This window comes from Rana temporaria, chromosome 13 (genome assembly GCF_905171775.1).
Source record: "Rana temporaria chromosome 13, aRanTem1.1, whole genome shotgun sequence".
NCBI lineage: Eukaryota > Metazoa > Chordata > Amphibia > Anura > Ranidae > Rana > Rana temporaria.
The window spans coordinates 8,049,585-8,066,829 of record NC_053501.1 but is presented as its reverse complement, the minus strand read 5'-3'; the positions used below and the strand labels follow the sequence as shown (position 1 = coordinate 8,066,829).

The window sequence follows — 17,245 nt, the reverse complement described above, 5'->3', positions numbered from 1 at the left end:
CCCTATAGGACTCTGCCCCTTCCCCCCCCCCCTATAGGACTCTGCCCCTTCTCCCCCCCCCCCCTATAGGACTCTGCCCCTTCCCCCCCCCTATAGGACTCTGCCCCTTCCCCCCCCTATAGGACTCTGCCCCTTCTCCCCCCCTATAGGACTCTGCCCCTTCTCCCCCCCTATAGGACTCTGCCCCTTCTCCCCCCCTATAGGACTCTGCCCCTTCTCCCCCCCTATAGGACTCTGCCCCTTCTCCCCCCCCTATAGGACTCTGCCCCTTCCACCCCCCCCCTATAGGACTCTGCCCCTTCCACCCCCCCCCTATAGGACTCTGCCCCTTTCCCCCCCCCCTATAGGACTCTGCCCCTCTGCCCCTCCCCCCCCTATAGGACTCTGCCCCTCCCCCCCTATAGGACTCTGCCCCTCCCCCCCCTATAGGACTCTGCCCCTCCCCCCCCTATAGGACTCTGCCCCTCCCCCCCCTATAGGACTCTGCCCCTCCCCCCCCTATAGGACTCTGCCCCTTCCCCCCTCCCCTATAGGACTCTACTCCGTCATCTACCTCTCCCGATTGCTCCCCCACCTGGGCTGTGTAATTCTTCCAAACGGCTGTGGACTGTCAACTGTGGGAGGAGTCTGCATAGGAGGAGTCTGCATAGGAGGAGTCTGCATAGGAGGAGGAGTTTGCATGGGAGCAGTTGGCATGGGGGATGTCTTGGATACTTTTGGACTTTTCAGGATGAAGGACCGGCTGTCCATGGCCCGAAAACTTTCTGTTCCTTCAGCATCTGATACAAAAATGACAAAGAGATGGAAAAGAGATGAGACCACCCCCGATACTGACCCGTCAGACTCCTCTCCACTGCAAGCAGTGTAATGAGGAGTAAATCCGACATTTAATTTATGGATATTTTGCTTCTCCCGATTCCCACCTTCCCAATTATTAAAGCTGAAAAATTATGTAACTGGCCGGTGTATGTGAACCACAAGAAAAAAAACCCTTGGTAAAAAGTTCACACTGTATATGTATTTCAATATTTGATCTATTGGTCGTTTTCTACGTCCCACTTTCATCCTTTCAAATGAAAAAATAAATAAAAACACCACCACCGGTACAAACCTTGTGCCCAGGTTGTGGTCTCCTCCACTGGCTCTGGGTGCAATCTGGAGAGGATGTCCAGTCTACGCTCATTGACTGGAAGGACAAAACATTAATATTATTTAATAAAAGTAACATTCGTTCTTGTGCCCCAACATGTTTATTTACTTGGTGATCCTGCCTCCCTCTGAAGCATTCTGGTCATGCCAAGCAAGGAAGATCAGCATAAAACTAGAGGACACTGTGCTGACAGATGGGGTGCTTGTAGTCCCATAGTCAGCTTTACTGCTACACCCTCTTCCTAGCCCTGCCCAGCCCGATAATAATGCCCCCCATAGGGAGACGAGCTCCACCTGCGCCCCCCCCCCGTCATAGGTAGACGCGCTCCACCCGCGCCCCCCCCCCCCCCCCCCGTCATAGGTAGACGCGCTCCACCCATGCCCCCCCCCCCGTCATAGGTAGACGCGCTCCACCCATGCCCCCCTCCCCGTCATAGGGAGACTCGCTCCACCCGTGCCCCCTCCCCGTCATAGGGAGACGCGCTCTACCTGCCATAGGGAGACGCGCTCCTCCCGCCCCCCCGTCATAGGGAGACATGCTCCTCCCACGCCCCCCCCCCGTCATAGGGAGACGCGCTCCACCCGCGGCCCCCCGTCATAAGGAGACGCGCTCCACCCGTGCCCCCCCCCCTCGTCATAGGGAGACGCGCTCCACCCGTGCCCCCTCCCACCATATGGAGACGCGCTCTACCCGCCATAGGGAGACGCGCTCCACCCGCCATAGGGAGACGCGCTCTACCCGCCATAGGGAGACGCGCTCTACCCGCCATAGGGAGACGCGCTCCACCCGCCATAGGGAGACACGCTCCACCCGCCCCCGCCATAGGGAGACACGCTCCTCCCGCGCCCCCGTCGTAGGGAGACACGCTCCACCAGTCGTAGGGAGACGTGCTCCACCCGCGTCCCCCCCTCGTCATAGGGAGATGCGCTCCACCCCTGCCGCCCCTCGTCATAGGGAGACACGCTCCACCCGTGCCCCCCTCCCCGTCACAGGGAGACGCGCTCCACCAGTGCCCCCCCCCCCCCGTCATAGGGAGACACGCTCCACCCGCGCCCTTTAACGGAGACTAGCACTACCTTGATCGTCAATGGTTCCCATCTAAACATGTATGAATGTGAATTAAGGACCTTAGATTGTACACTCCTTGAGGCCAGGGACTGATCTGAATATACAATATATATGTAAAGTGTCTGTGTTATATAAAATACAATAAACACATTTAATAAAAAATAAATAACATACATACATACATACATACATAAAATGGCACGTTAATGATTGGGGGATCTTTAGTGTCCACTTTATGAAAAAAAAAAAAAAAAAAAAAAAGAAAACTTTAATGAGAGAATGAACTTTGGTGCCAGTGCCCACTTCCCTGGCTAAAAACGGAACTCCAACCTACAAAACTTGTTCCGGTTCAGTGACTGACTGAGGTTCCCCCATTTATAAAAAGGTGAGCGGATATCCCCCATCAGTTCTCCATTGGACACAGCTTGTTCTACGGCACACTATGCCTGCATTTTACAATCTTTTCATACAAAGAAGGCCTCAGTGTTAAAGGGGTTGTAAAGGCAATTTTTTCCCCCCTAAATACTTCCTTTCCCTTAGTGCAGTCCTCCTTCACTTACCTCATCCTTCCATTTTGCTGTTAAATGTCCTTATTTCTTCTGAGAAATCCTCACTTCCTGTTCTTCTGTCTGTAACTCCACACAGTAATGCGAGGCTTTCTCCCTGGTATGGAGTGTCGTGCTCACCCCCTCCCTTGGACTACAGGAGAGTCAGGACGCTCTCTACGTTGCAGATAGAGAAAGGTGTTAGTGGGCGTCCTGACTCTCCTGTAGTCCAAGGGAGGGGGCGAGCATGACACTCCACACCAGGGAGAAAGCCTTGCATTACTGTGTGGAGTTACAGACAGAAGAACAGGAAGTGAGGATTTCTCAGAAGAAATAAGGACATTTAAAAGCAAAATGGAAGGATGAGGTAAGTGAAGGAGGACTGCACTGAGGTAAAGGAAGCTATTTAGGGGGGGGGGGGGACTGTACCTTTACAACCCCTTTAAGCCTGCAGTATCCTTCATAGGCTGATGAAATAAAAAATCTGATTGGAGGAGAGGCCAGTCACATGCCTTATAAATACTGTGTGATATACCAAACTATAGACCGGAGGAGGTGAGGATGGTGGAGACCCAGGCAAGGATACACAATGCAAGGCAAGATGGCAATTGTCATGGACCTTGGAATGCAGAAGTGTTCCTCCTTGAAATCTGTTACACAGTGGGGGGGGGGGGGTCTTCTGCTCTGTCTTAAGGCCAGATGGCTCCATTGTTCTGTGCCTGGCTATTGTGTACATTGATTGCCCCCTGGGGCTTCTGTCTCATTACACATAACAGTCCTTCTATTCAAGCTATCGGACCAATCCCTGCTGACTCATTTTCAAGTCCTCATTTGCATGGCTAAGGAGGACCTGAAGGAGGACTACATGTACTTTACAATTAACCAATAGGAAAGCGATTGTTGGGGGCGGGATGTTCCAAATTCTGTTTAAAAGTGTGTTGTGTACTTCCAATAAAGGTCTTCCTGTTTGAACTTACATACAGCCTGCCTGGTGTATGTTCTAATGGATTCCGAACGGCACATAGCTGTAGTTTGGATCCCGGAGCCTTGGATGACCGAACCATCAGACGTTGCAATCTGCAAGCTGACTCACTAGTAGCAGAGGAGTGTCGGGAGAGCGGAAGCAAGCGAGAAAGGGTCTTGTTACAGCAATGATAGAGAGAAGAGACGTTACACAAACCTTGTCCCCAGGTGTTGGACATCTCCACTGGTTCTGGCTGCAATCTGGATAGGATGTCCATTCTACGCTGTTCCACTGAAAAGACATCAAATACTAAAAATTACAGGACCATAAAAGGATTTTGTCAACCTGAAAGCAAAAGCAGTCATTCAAGAAAATAGGATTTTTGCACCAACCGCAAAATCCTTTTCTTGGAATCCATTGATGCACACAAATTCAGATTAGTTGGGTTGCACCCATACCAGTTTTATTTTTTTATCAGATCATACGAGTACTGATACTTTGCGTCAATAAAATGAATAAAAATTTAAGCACATCACACTGCAAAGAATAACATGTGATCTGAACAGAAAAGTGGTGCGATTCCTGTCTGAATTGCATGCCATTTCCCCCACTGTTCCTGTGGGTGTAGAAAAAAAAAAGTGTCATCTAGTGCGCAGTTTACAAAAAAAAAAAAAAAAAAAAAAAAAAAGTTCAAACTCACAGAAAAAAAAAAAAAAAAAAAAATCTACACGTGTCTCAGTCTACCCACGATGGCAAACCAGGGCTGTTGGAGGTGGGGTTCTGGGACCCCATGGGTATAGATATAATTTCAGCCCTATCAGCTTGGGGGTGGACTGCCTCTAACATCTCCTCTGGCCCTGTGAGCGCCTCTCCAGGGGCCCCGATTTGCTCCCATCAGCAGGCCGGGACACCTACGTAGATTATTATTGCAGGTGGCCAAGTATGTAGTGCGAGTACTAACTTTTTTTTTTAAACTGCCCACTAGATGGCGCTTAGTGAGTGAGTGAGAAACTTATATATCGCAACACATGCGAACTGAATCGCCTCTGGGCGCTTAGTATCCATTCCCTGAGTAAACTTTTTTGCCCTCAGAAGAGATGGGTCTTGATCTTTCTTCTGAAGGTCAAGTAGTTCACCTCCAATCGGATGCTGGTTGGTAGAGCGTTCTATAGTCTGGGTCCTTGGACTATGTAGAAACTTAGTGCAGCGCAAATAAAACATTAAATATAGCAATAAATCAATAAATCAATAGATCAATTAAGTAGAGTCCATAAAGTGCAAAGTGATAAGGTGCTCCTTGGACTGCAAATCTTCGTTCTCCTTTGGACTTGTATCTGGCTTTGGGTATCTGGAGTAGATTTTGATTGGTGGATCGCAGAACGCGATTGGGGTTATGGGCTTTTAGTTTCTCGCATTGATATTGGGGGGCGTTGCCTTGAATACACTTATGCGTAAGACAGAGTGCTTTGAAAGTGATTCTGTCTTTTACTGGCAACCAATGAAGGGATCTCAGTGAAGGTGAGATTGACTCCCATGGTTTTTTTTCCAGTCACTAGTCGAGCGGCCATATTTTGAACGACTTGCAGACGAGTGATTTGGTATTTGGGGAGTCCTAGATAGAGGGAATTTGCGTAGTCGAGTCTGGAATTGATGATTGTTCCCACCGCGACTGCAATGTCCTCTTTCGGGATAAAGGGCGTAAGTCATGCGGAAATAGAGGATCTAATTTTTCAAATCATTGGACTCCCCTACTAAGTTTCGTGATAAATGGAATTGCTGGACAAGCTTTACTGGATCTACTGAATACCATAACCTAACAATTCACTCTAGACGTGAATTGAATTCGTTCTGATTTCATTTGCAATTTTTTTTTCTCTTTATTACATTACGACCCCCTCCCCCCCCCCCTTTTTTTTTCCTTTTCTTTTTCTCCCTTTTTATTGTTATTATCTATTTTTTGATTTAATAATTTCCATTACAGTAAAATTGTAATATCCTTCGATCTAACTGATCTCATTTTATATGATACTGAAATATGTATTTAAATGACTTATATTATTCTGTGGATATTGTTGATCCACCCCATTTCATCTAATGTTTATCTTGATGTACTCTCACGTATGTATTGCTTTATTATATGATCTCTTCAGAAATACCAATAAAATGTTTAAACATAAAAAGCCTGTGAGTCTGCGTATTAGGCGCAGCAGATGGTGGGATCTGACGGACAGACGATTAGATAGACCCGACAGGTTACAAGGCATAAGATACCAATTACCACACCATATTGTGCATGGCAAAAAATCAAAACAAATAAAATAAACACAAACACATATGAAAATGCTACATAGAAGATTGCATTGACAAATACAACACGTTTCGGAGTAATCTCGACTCCTTCCTCAGGGATAGTGCTTTTTGCAATCAATATTAGGTATAATAATGCCTTGAACCCACAGCTCTGTATCGGTCAGCAAATTAAAAACAAGAAAGGTGATGTGGGATGATCACCATAGAAAGAGATATGGATGACTGGAGAGACAAGAACACTGGGATTAGAGGGAGGGGAAAGAGGGAGGGGAAAGAGGGAGGGGAAAGAGGGAGGGGAAAGAGGGAGGGGAAAGAGGGAGGGGAAAGAGGGAGGGGAAAGAGGGAGGGGAGTTTGTTAAATAGCTGCACACCAATGGGAGGTGAGAAAGGTGGAGACCCAAGTGAGGATATGCAACACAAAGCATTCTGATAATCACACAGTAAGAAAAAAAAGGGGGGGGTGAAGCGATACCTTGTGCGTTGCAGTGAACCCCGATACTTCCTGCCGATTTTCCTGTATAAAAGAAATAGAAGCCATTTTGGGTCATGCTGGAAGCCAATGTACCCACCAACAGCAATACCACTGGAGACGAATATAACCCCAACCTGCGGGGCTAAACGGACATCTTAACCCAAACTCTGAAGTGGTGAGTAAATGACTAATCTCCTGGCTTATTATACCTACACCCACTGTAGTCATTAACCACTTAAGCCCCGGACCATTATGCAGCTTAAAGACCTGGCCACTTTTTGCAATTCGGCACTGCGTCGCTTTAACTGACAATTGCGGTCGTGCGACGTGGCTCCCAAATAGAGCTTTCTTTTGGTGGTATTTGATCACCTCTGCGGTTTTTATTTTTTGCGCTATAAACAAAAATAGAGCGACAATTGTGAAAAAGAAAATGCAATATTTTTTTTAATTTTGCTATAATAAATATTCCCCCCCAAAAAAATTAAAATAAAAAAAGAAGATATAAAAAAAAAAAAATTTCCCTCAGTTTAGGCCGATACGTATTCTATATATTTCTGGTAAAATAAATAAATAAAAAACAACGCAATAAGCGTTTGATTGGTTTGTATATAGCGTCTACAAAATAGGGGATAGTTTTATTGCATTTTTATTAATAATTTTTTTTTTTCTAGTAATGGTGGCGATCAGCGATTTTTATCGTGACTGCCACATTATGGCGGACACTTTAGACATTATTTTGGGACCATTTTTACAGCGAACAGTGCTATAAAAATGCATTGGTTACTGTAAAAATTACACTGGCAGTGAAGGGGTTAACGAGGAGGCGCTGTAGGGGTTAAGTGTGCCCTAATGTGTGTTTCTTACTGTGGGGGTCGTGGCTATGCGTGTGACATCACTAATCGTCGTTCCCTATGACAGGGAACAGACGATCAGTGACACTCTCACTAAATAGCACAGGGAAAGGTTTGTTTACACTTGCCCGTTCTTCCTCTCTGTGACCCGATCGTGGGACACCAGCGGCGATCGGGTCTGCTGTTCCCGTGGGGACGGTCACGGAGAAGAGGACCGGGTCGAGAGTGTGCCGGCGGCGCCGCGTTGCCCGACCCACGGCTGGGCTCATAAAAGAGACTTACATGTACCCCCCTAATGGCTGAAATAACGTAATATTGTGTCGTTTCGAGCAGCCGAGCCGACCTGCCGCCGTAAAACTGCGGCGGCTGGTCGGCTAGTGGTTAAAGTCCAAACCCCAGCCTCCTCTCAAATTATATGATCTAAAGGCTGTAAAATAGCAAAAAGTGAAGTGTTGTGAATACTTTCCTAATGTACTAAATGTTCAGTTTCCTGTACCCAGTGGTAAATTACGCCAATAAAAATATCTTCATTAACTAAAACAATTCAGATGACTAAAATGTGACAAAAAATAAATAAAAATGCATTTTTGGCAAAAGACTATGATAAAAAAAAAAAAACGAAATGTAAAGTAAAAATTAACACTGCTTGTACCTTGCCTGATGTCCGGCACTTCCTCCGGCTCCTCCTGAAAGCGGAACACGGAGGCTCGACTCTTCATCAGGATCAGGTCCTCTTCGGGGAGCGGACGAGATCGTGGAGCCACGGGAACCATCTGCTTTGGGGGAGCTTGGCAGGACAAGAATAGACAAAAAATATAAATGTAATAAAACTACCAAACCCCACTTTATATATATATTTTTTTAAATGACAGCACTGGGTGTCCAAGCCAAAATTACTTCCACCACCATGCGAGGAAGTGGATTGAGTCACATGATCATTGATAACCAGAGTACCAGGGGCTCCACTCACAGCAATCAAACAGAGCAGCAATGAAATGAAGGGAGGGGCAAGTAAAAGATTCTGATGGGGCCCCCACATGAGATTGATATTATAGCAACTTTACAAATGAATACTTCCAATGACTGCTGGGGCCTGCAAAGGGCCAATATAAATCAATGATTAAAAAATAAGTAAAAGGGGAATCCGGTTTATTTTTTTTTAATCTGATTTTTATTTAAAACATTTTTTTTTTTTATCCAATTTATTTTATAAAATGCTTTTGGGAGTAAAAATCTAAAAATAGTTTTCTATTTAAGATACATTAATTTAGTTTATTCAGCATTAAATGGAGCTTAGTTATATAGCATGAGGCTGTATATTCTGCAATATTTACATGTTTGGTAAACTCATTCAATGAATACAAGCTCTGCAAGCTGAGATATCATGCACTGCATTGATGCCCCCCGCGGGAGGAAGGGCGCCTCCCCCCGTGGCTGGAGCCCCTCGGGAGGAAGGGCGCCTCCCCCCCCCGTGGGAGGAAGGGCGCCCCATATCAGTGAAGGGAATAGTGTCCCAAGGGCTGGAAAAAACGGATCTATTATGTACTGTACTGTATGGCCTGGTCTGGACAATCACACTTCACATAGATCACCCCGATACCTGTAGAGTAATTGGTGGTTTTGGTAATAGATGCCTGAGCTTCAGATATGGCCTTCAGGATGAGGTTCTTGTTGGCTTGTTTCGATGGCGGGAGAGTAGGCCTGAGAATAGAGAACATTCGTACAGTTATACATCAAAGGATCATCTTCTGGTCACTTGAAGCGGAGTTAACGCTAGGATTAAAACTGTCACATTCAAGGCACCCCTCTGGTGAGAACTTTCTCCGGTGTGCCAATGTCCACTGTTAAACCGAACTTTCAACCCTGCCTTTTACACAGCATTTGGCATCCCCCCCCCCTTTTTACTTTTAATAAATTTGCAAAAATGTCAAACTTCTTTCACGTTGTCATTATGGGGCATCATTTGTAGAATTTTGGAGGAAGATAAAGAATTTGAATCCATTTTGGAATAAGGCTGTAACATAACAATGTGGAAAAAGTGAATCGCTGCGAATACTTTCTGGAAGCACTGCAAAGTATCAGTTTCCGTATCGGGAGCATTTGGGCGAGTAACGTTACTTGCGCAAATTTGTTGAATCGGCAAATTCCTAAATGCTACTATATTGTCCATCATTTAGTAGTGGAAATAACTTGCTTGGGAAGGTGGGAATGGTGGCTGGCCAAATAAGTTAATAGGGGGGGTGTGTATGAGAAGGTGGACAAATAAAGGACTCAGAGGCCAGGACCAATGAGCAGAAGGTACACAAAAAAAGAAAAAAAGAAAGTAGACGACACTAGGTGGTGAGAGAAGGAGGAAGTAGATATTGCTGCTTTAGTGAAATTCATTAAACACACCCTTGTATCTCCAGATGTCTACATTGCTCTCTAGGACACCTCCCCACCATGCAGGTACCTCCCTATAGGCTGTATAGGACTCCACTGACCGTAGAATCTTTAGGTACCAAATAAAGACATTGAATACCTCCTCTCCGGTCTGGAAGGAATAGACACACTGCTGGGTAAAGCAGTCGCTCGAGTGATGTAATCTTCCTCTTCCTCCTCCTCCTCCTCTTCCTCCTCCTCAAACTGCTCCAAAAATCTCTTCACCTTCACCACCGAACTGGCAACAGGGATCTTCCTCTTCCGGGACACATCTAACTGCAAGACAGAAAAAAAAACAATTAACTGAAATTTCTGCCCATCAGCAGCTTCCACTTAGAACAACATTATAGCCAAGCTAAGGACCCTCCCACATTTTCATCAGGTTATTTATTTATTTTTTACCACTTCCAATATTACTCTTCTACATGTAAAAATCATAATTTTCTTGCTATAAAAATAACTCAGAACTCCCCCAAACATCAAACCCTAGAGAAGAAAATGGCAGTCGTAATTGTAATTATTTTTTCCCCCCATTGGCTATGTTTTATAAACAGAAAGTGGAACATTGTTTTTTTTTTTTTTAATCCTCTGACTTACTTAATGAGAAAAAAAAATGCAGAGGTGATCAAATACCATCAAAAGAAAGCTCTACTTGTGCGAAAAAAAAAAAAAAAAAAAAAAAAAAAAAGGGGGGGGGGGATTATAAAAATTTAAAGCGGTTCTCCACCCTAAAGTGGAGTCCCGCTGATCGGAACCCTCCCTCCTCCGGTGTCACATTTGACACCTTTCAGGGGGGTGCAGATACCTGTCTAAAGACAAGTATTTGCACCCACTTCCGGCCCGGCATTCACGGGCAAAAGACGGGCATTCCGTCACATCCCGTCGCCCCCCCCGTTGTGTGCTGGGAACACTCGGCTCCCAGCACACAGCGGGAGTCAATCGGCGGGAGCGGCGCGACTTGCGCCGTAGGGAACCGGGCAGTGAAGCCGCAGCGCTTCACTTCCTGGTTCCCTCAGCGTGGATGGCGGGGGGAGCAGCAGAGAGACGAGCGATCGCTCGTCCTCTGCTGCGATCGGCGCTGGACTCCAGGACAGGTAAGTGTCCTAATATTAAAAGTTAGCAGCTGCAGTATTTGTAGCTGCTGGCTTTTAATATTTTTTTCCCATGGCACATCCGCTTTAATTTGGGTAGTGTTAATGCAATTGTCAGTTAAAGTAGCACAGTGCTGAATAGTAAAAAAAAAAAAAAAAAAAAAATGCCCTGGTCACGAGGCTGCATTCACACCAGGAGGATAGAGTCAGAGTATTTCCGGTGTTATTTTGTAAATTTATGTGGGATTTTTGTGCATTTTTATGTACGATTTGCGTTTTTTTTTTTTTTAATACAGCATTTTTGAGCTTTGGCTTTTTTATTATTTATTATTATTAGAAAATAGAGAAAACTATCATCTGTTGCATCATTTGCTGCTAGGTCTTTCAGCTTTTTTATTATTATTTTTCATTTACTTACATTTTTTGTTAGGGTAAGGGGTTAGAGTTAAGTTTTTTTTTATACATTTTTGTTAGGGTGTTAATACTACTACTAACAATAAATGTAAAATAAATACACAAATAAAAAACACGTAATAAATAACCAAGCAAAAAAAAAAAAAACTAAAAAAACACAAAATATATTAAATAATAATCTAAAGATATATTAACTAACTATCCTAACAAAATATATCAAATAATCATTAATAATTTGTTTTTGTTTGGGTGTTTATATTATTAATAAGTTATTAAATATAATTTTTACGTTTAGGGGTTATTTATGCATTATTACATAATTTTATAAATCATTTATGATGATTTGTAGTGGTGCATTTTACATTTATTTTTTTATTTTTTTCTAAAGTGTATTTTGTGCGTGTACTCAAGAGAGGATCCAGACTGCAGAAGTTGGGAGTAGGCAGGCCTCCCCAGAGGCAATCTGCCACCTTTCTCCATGCCCCGGGTGGCAATGGCGGGTGTGTGAGGGGGTCCCTACCTGCTCCGCTTTGAAGCCCAACGGGGCAGAGGGACTCCCTATAAGGGAGTGAGAGGATTTGCCCGCTCAACCAGCCTCGTTAGTCCTTCGCCTCTCTTTTTACAGACCGCATGGTCAAAGTGCGTGCATGTTAACCCAATTTCGAGTGCTTGTAAGTGTTTTTTTGTGGGAGGGGGGTGGGCAAACTAAGCGCAGGCTTACCTCGCATAGCACACCCACCGGGAGCCGGGCTGAGACCACCAAACTCAATTCACATGTAGCCGAGACCGGGATCCGAACCCCTAGCTGCAGAGGTGAATGGCTTGTCAGCGCAGTGCCAATCGCGTTGAGCCACCACAGCTCCCTCGTGCATTTTACATTTATTCATATATTATTTTTTTCTTTTGAGCACAAAACCTCTTAAAAATGCATGACAAAATGCGCACAAAAAAATAGATTTTTAATACAGCTTACCTGTAAAATCTTTTTCTTGGAGTACATCACGGGACACAGAGCAGCATATTCATTACTATACTATATATGGGTTATATGGAGTACCTTCAGGTGATGGACACTGGCAATCTCAAACAGGAAATGCCCCTCCCTATATAACCCCCTCCCATAGGAGGAGTACCTCAGTTTTGTAGCAAGCAGTATGCCTCCCAAAATGGTCCCCATAAGAGGGGTGGGAGCTCTGTGTCCCGTGATGTACTCCAAGAAAAAGATTTTACAGGTAAGCTGTATTAAAAATCTCTTTTTCTTTATCGTACATCACGGGACACAGAGCGGCATTCATTACTATATGGGATGTCCCAAAGCAATGCTTACAATGAGGGGAGGGAGAACATCTCCAAGACAAAAGGATTTAATTTAGAGATATACTCAAATCATAATAAATCCAACTTAGTTGAGAAAAATAATTTTAAATTTTAAATTTAACTAAAAAAAGGGGAGCCCCCGGAATCCGAGGGTCTCAAACTGCAGCCTGCAGCACTGCCTGCCAAAAGGCTGTATCAGTATTCCTTCTTACGTCCAACTGGTAGAATTTTGTAAACGTGTGGACAGAAGACCAGGTTGCCGCCTTGCAAACTTGAGCCATAGAGATCTGGTGGTGTGCTGCCCAGGAGGCGCCCATGGCCCTAGTAGAATGAGCCTTTAATGATACTGGAGGAGGCAACCCTTTCAAGCCGTAGGCCTGAGTGATTAATTGCTTAATCCACCTAGAAATGGTGGACTTTGCAGCTGCCTGCCCCTTCTTGGGCCCATCCGGTAAAATAAACAACACATCTGTTTTCCGGATCTTCTCTGTAGCTTTAAGATAGGCCTTCATGGCCCTGACAATATCCAAGGTATGCAGCAACCCTTCCTTTCTGGAAGTAGGTTTAGAGAAGAAGGATAGTAATACCAAATCCTGGTTCAAATGAAAACTGGATATAACCTTCGGAAGGAAGGAAGGATGAGGGCGGAGAACGACCTTGTCCTTATGAAAAATAAGATATGGTTCCTTACAGGATAAGGCCGCCAGTTCCGATACTCTTCTGGCGGAAACTATGGCGACCAAAAATACTAACTTCCTTGTCAGTAAAACCAAAGGAATTTCAGCCAACGGCTCAAACGGTTGTTTCTGTAAACTTGACAGAACAAGATTTAAATCCCACGGGCAAAGCGGGGATTTAACTGGAGGATTAATACGCAAGACCCCTTGAAGGAAGGTCTTAACTAGCGAGTGGGTGGCCAGCGGCCGCTGAAACCACACTGACAAAGCTGAAATCTGTCCTTTGATTGTGCTTAATGCCAGTCCTTTATCCACTCCTAGCTGGAGAAAACTTAATACTCTATCGATGGTAAATTTGCGAGAAAGCCATCGCTTGGACTCACACCAGCCTACATAGGCCTTCCAGACCCTGTAATAAATCACCCTAGAGACCGGTTTCTGATTAGGGTAGAGATTACTTTCTGAGACAGACCTCTACCCCTGAGAATCAGGGATTCAGCCTCCAGGCCGTCAAATTTAGATGCCGTAAGGCAGGGTGGAGGATCGGACCTTGCGATAGCAGGTCTGGCCGTAGAGGAAGAGTCCAAGGGTCTCCCACTACCATCTTTAGGATTAGTGAATACCATGCCCTTCTGGGCCATGCTGGAGCTACCAGGATGACTGGTATGTGCTCCACCCTGATCCTGCGCAGCAGGCGGGGTAGTAACTGGAGCGGGGGAAAAGCATAAAGAAGTTTGAACTGATGCCAAGGGCAAACCAGCGCATCGGTTCCGCAGGCCATCAGATCCCTTGAGCGGGATATGAACCTGTCTAGCTTCTTGTTGAGTCTCGATGCCATGACATCCACGTCCGGCACTCCCCATCTTTGGCAGAGTGTTTGAAAGATTTGTGGATGTAGAGACCATTCCCCCGGCAACAGAGTCTGGCGGCTTAAGAAGTCCGCCTGAAAGTTGTCCACTCCTGGAATGAATATTGCCGATATGCAGGGCACATGAGCCTCTGCCCATAGGAGAATCAAGCTCACCTCTCTCTGAGCGGCTTGACTCCTGGTTCCCCCTTGGTGATTTATGTATGCCACGGCCGTGGCATTGTCTGATTGAATTCTCACCGGGAACCCCTGCAATTTGGACGTCCAAGCCCTGAGGGCTAGTCGAGCAGCTCTGAGCTCCAAGATGTTGATGGGCAACCGCCTCTCTGGCTTTGCCCAAGTACCTTGGCGAGTGCAACCATCCAAAATTGCTCCCCAGCCCATCAGGCTGGTGTCTGTGGTCACTATCTTCCAAGCCACTGGGCTGAAAGATTTCCCCTTAAGTAGATTCTGAGGGTCTAACCACCAACACAGACTTTGTCGGACTCTTGATGAGAGCGGCAAAGGGATATCCAAGGCCTGTGGCCTCCTGCTCCATGCTGACAGGATGGCTGCCTGCAGGATGCGAGTGTGGCTCTGGGCGTACGGTACCGCCTCGAATGTGGCCACCATCTTGCCTAGTAACCTCATACATAGGCGAATAGTCGGTTCTTTCTTGCTTAGAACCAGTAGGATTAATTCCTTGATGGCTTTGACCATCAGAGGTAGAAACACCCTTTGTTGTTCTGTGTCTAACCTCATGCCGAGATATTCCAACTGCCTTGTGGGCAGGAAAGCTGACTTTTCTCGATTTAGGACCCAGCCGAACCTCTCGAGGTATTGGACCGTGAGGGCCACTGCTCGTTCCAAGCCAGGAGACGAGTGATCTATGACTAGGAGGTCGTCCAGGTATGCTAGGATCGTGACCCCTTGGATCCTTAGTTTGGCTAGGATTGGAGCTAGGACCTTCGTGAACACCCGGGGGGCCGTAGCCAACCCGAAGGGAAGCGCCACGAATTGGAAATGACGCGAAGCCACCATAAAGCGTAGATATCTTTGATGTGGCTGATAAATTGGAACATGAAGGTAGGCATCCTTTATGTCTATGGACGCCATGAAGTCGTCCTTTTGGAGTGTGGCAGCTGCTGACCGCACGGATTCCATCCGAAATGAGCGGACTTTTAAGTATGCATTTACCATCTTTAGGTCCAAAATTGGCCTGACATCTCCATTGGACTTTGGGATGATGAATAGGTTGGAGTAGAAACCCAGCCCCTGTTCCAGGACTGGTACCTCTACTATTACTTCCTGGGAGAGTAGATGATTTAATGCCGTCATTAATGCGGCTCCCTTCTCCGGATCGTTTGGAATCCTTGACTCCTGGAAATGAGGAGGAGGAAACCTTAGGAAGTCTAATTTGTAGCCCGTGGCCACGGAAGACCGTACCCACTTGTCAGGAATGCTGGCTTCCCAAACCTCTGAAAAGAGTCGCAGCCTTCCCCCCACCTTCGTGGGTGGGGGCGCCCCTTCATAAGGTCGGCTTGGGGGCTGGTTTTGCTGGTTTGCGAAACCACTGCTTCCTGCCTCTAGCAGCCTGTCCCTGCGATTTGCTGTTGAAGCTGAAGTTTGCTTTCGCAGGAGGCCGTCGATACTGTTTGGCATTAGAGGGCCCCTGCCCAGGGGAGTACTGTCGTTTAAACGCAGGCCCCTGAAACTTCTTCTTAGTTGGCAAAAGAGTGCTTTTGCCGCTTGAAATGGTCTGAATGTATTTATCCAGGTCTTCTCCGAAGAGTCGTCCTCCATGGAAGGGGAACCCTACCAGGAGCTTCTTGCATGGGGGCTCGGCCTCCCAGCTCTTTAACCATAAGAGTCTTCTCATATGGATAAGGGATAACGATAAACGTGACGCTTGCTGGATAGAATCCTTAATCGCGTCTACCGTAAAGCGTATGGCCCTAGGGACATCCGAAAATTCTTCTGCCTGCTGGGCAGGAATAAGTTTAAGCATCTGCTTAGTTTGATCCGATAATGCTTGAGCAACCCCAATCGCAGCCACAGCTGGCTGCACTACTGCCCCTGCAGTAGTGAAGGAGTTTTTAAGTAGTGCTTCCAAGCGTTTATCAACTGGATCCTTGAACACCTGTATGTTTTCTACAGGGCATGTTAACGATTTGTTAACACATGAGATGGCTGCGTCCACCGCAGGGGTAGCCCATCTCTTGGAAAATTTATCTTCCATAGGATATAGGGCAGAGAATCTTTAAGGTGGTAAAAAGATCTTATCTGGCTTGCTCCAATCTTGGAACAAAACTTCCTCTAGCAGAGGATGGATCGGAAACACTGCGTTGTTTTGAGGCGCCTTTAGTGAGCCCAAAGCTGAAACCGTCGATACTTGGAGATCTGGTACTGGCAAGTTGAATGCACTATGGACCAAGTCCGTTAAGGCTTGAACCCACCAGCTCTCCCCTTGGGAGACTGCTCCAGACTCCCCTGTATCCGGATCCTCGATCCCCGAACCTACTTGGTCCTTGTCCAAGAGGTCGTCCAATTCCACTGAGGAAAGGACCTCCTCTTCTGAGGGTCCACGCTCGGGCGACAGAGATCTATTCCGTTTTCTGCCCCGCATAGCCATGGCTATCATTTTTTCCATTCTTTTTTCCATCTCCTTTAAAGAGGTGAATAATACCTCGTCCGTGACCATCTTAGGGTTGGACTGACCCGAGTCAGCTCCAGCCCCAGATCCCGATGGCCCCAAGGCTCCCTCTCGGGAAAGCAGCGGCATAACTTTGTCCGAGACCTCAGACTCTCTGGGGGAATCCCCACCTCTTGTACCCTCTGACCCGGATGCCATGGTACAATACCGAGGTACGCCTGCTAACTTATCGGTATTTGGAACTATAAATAGTTAATTGCCCAAACACCTGTTTGGGGGATAAAAAATGCCTTCTCTCCCCTTGATGGATCTTTTACTTTTTTTTTTTTTTTTTTTTTTTAAATCCAAGAAAGAAAAAGCATTCTGTCCCCCTTAGTAGTATTGCCAAGAAAAAACTACTGAGATAGAAAAGAACAGCCTATTTCTAGGCTTGAAGACAGTCTTATGAAGACTGTAATATCTTTT

The 17,245-nt window shown here is 46.0% G+C and overlaps 1 protein-coding gene across 3 annotated transcripts in view; it reads right to left on the bottom strand.

Moving 5' to 3' along the window:
* Positions 1-17,245, bottom strand: part of ZC3H14 (zinc finger CCCH-type containing 14) — a 41,776-nt gene that overhangs the window by 11,013 nt on the left and 13,518 nt on the right. For all 3 annotated transcript variants that reach the window (XM_040333791.1, XM_040333792.1, XM_040333793.1), the window contains exons 7-13: positions 9,882-10,057; positions 8,961-9,061; positions 8,013-8,147; positions 6,510-6,551; positions 3,944-4,018; positions 1,112-1,186; positions 575-779 (exon numbers count right to left, since the gene is read on the bottom strand). In XM_040333791.1, the coding sequence (XP_040189725.1) occupies positions 575-779; positions 1,112-1,186; positions 3,944-4,018; positions 6,510-6,551; positions 8,013-8,147; positions 8,961-9,061; positions 9,882-10,057 (809 nt within the window). The remainder of the gene's footprint in view (positions 1-574; positions 780-1,111; positions 1,187-3,943; positions 4,019-6,509; positions 6,552-8,012; positions 8,148-8,960; positions 9,062-9,881; positions 10,058-17,245) is intronic.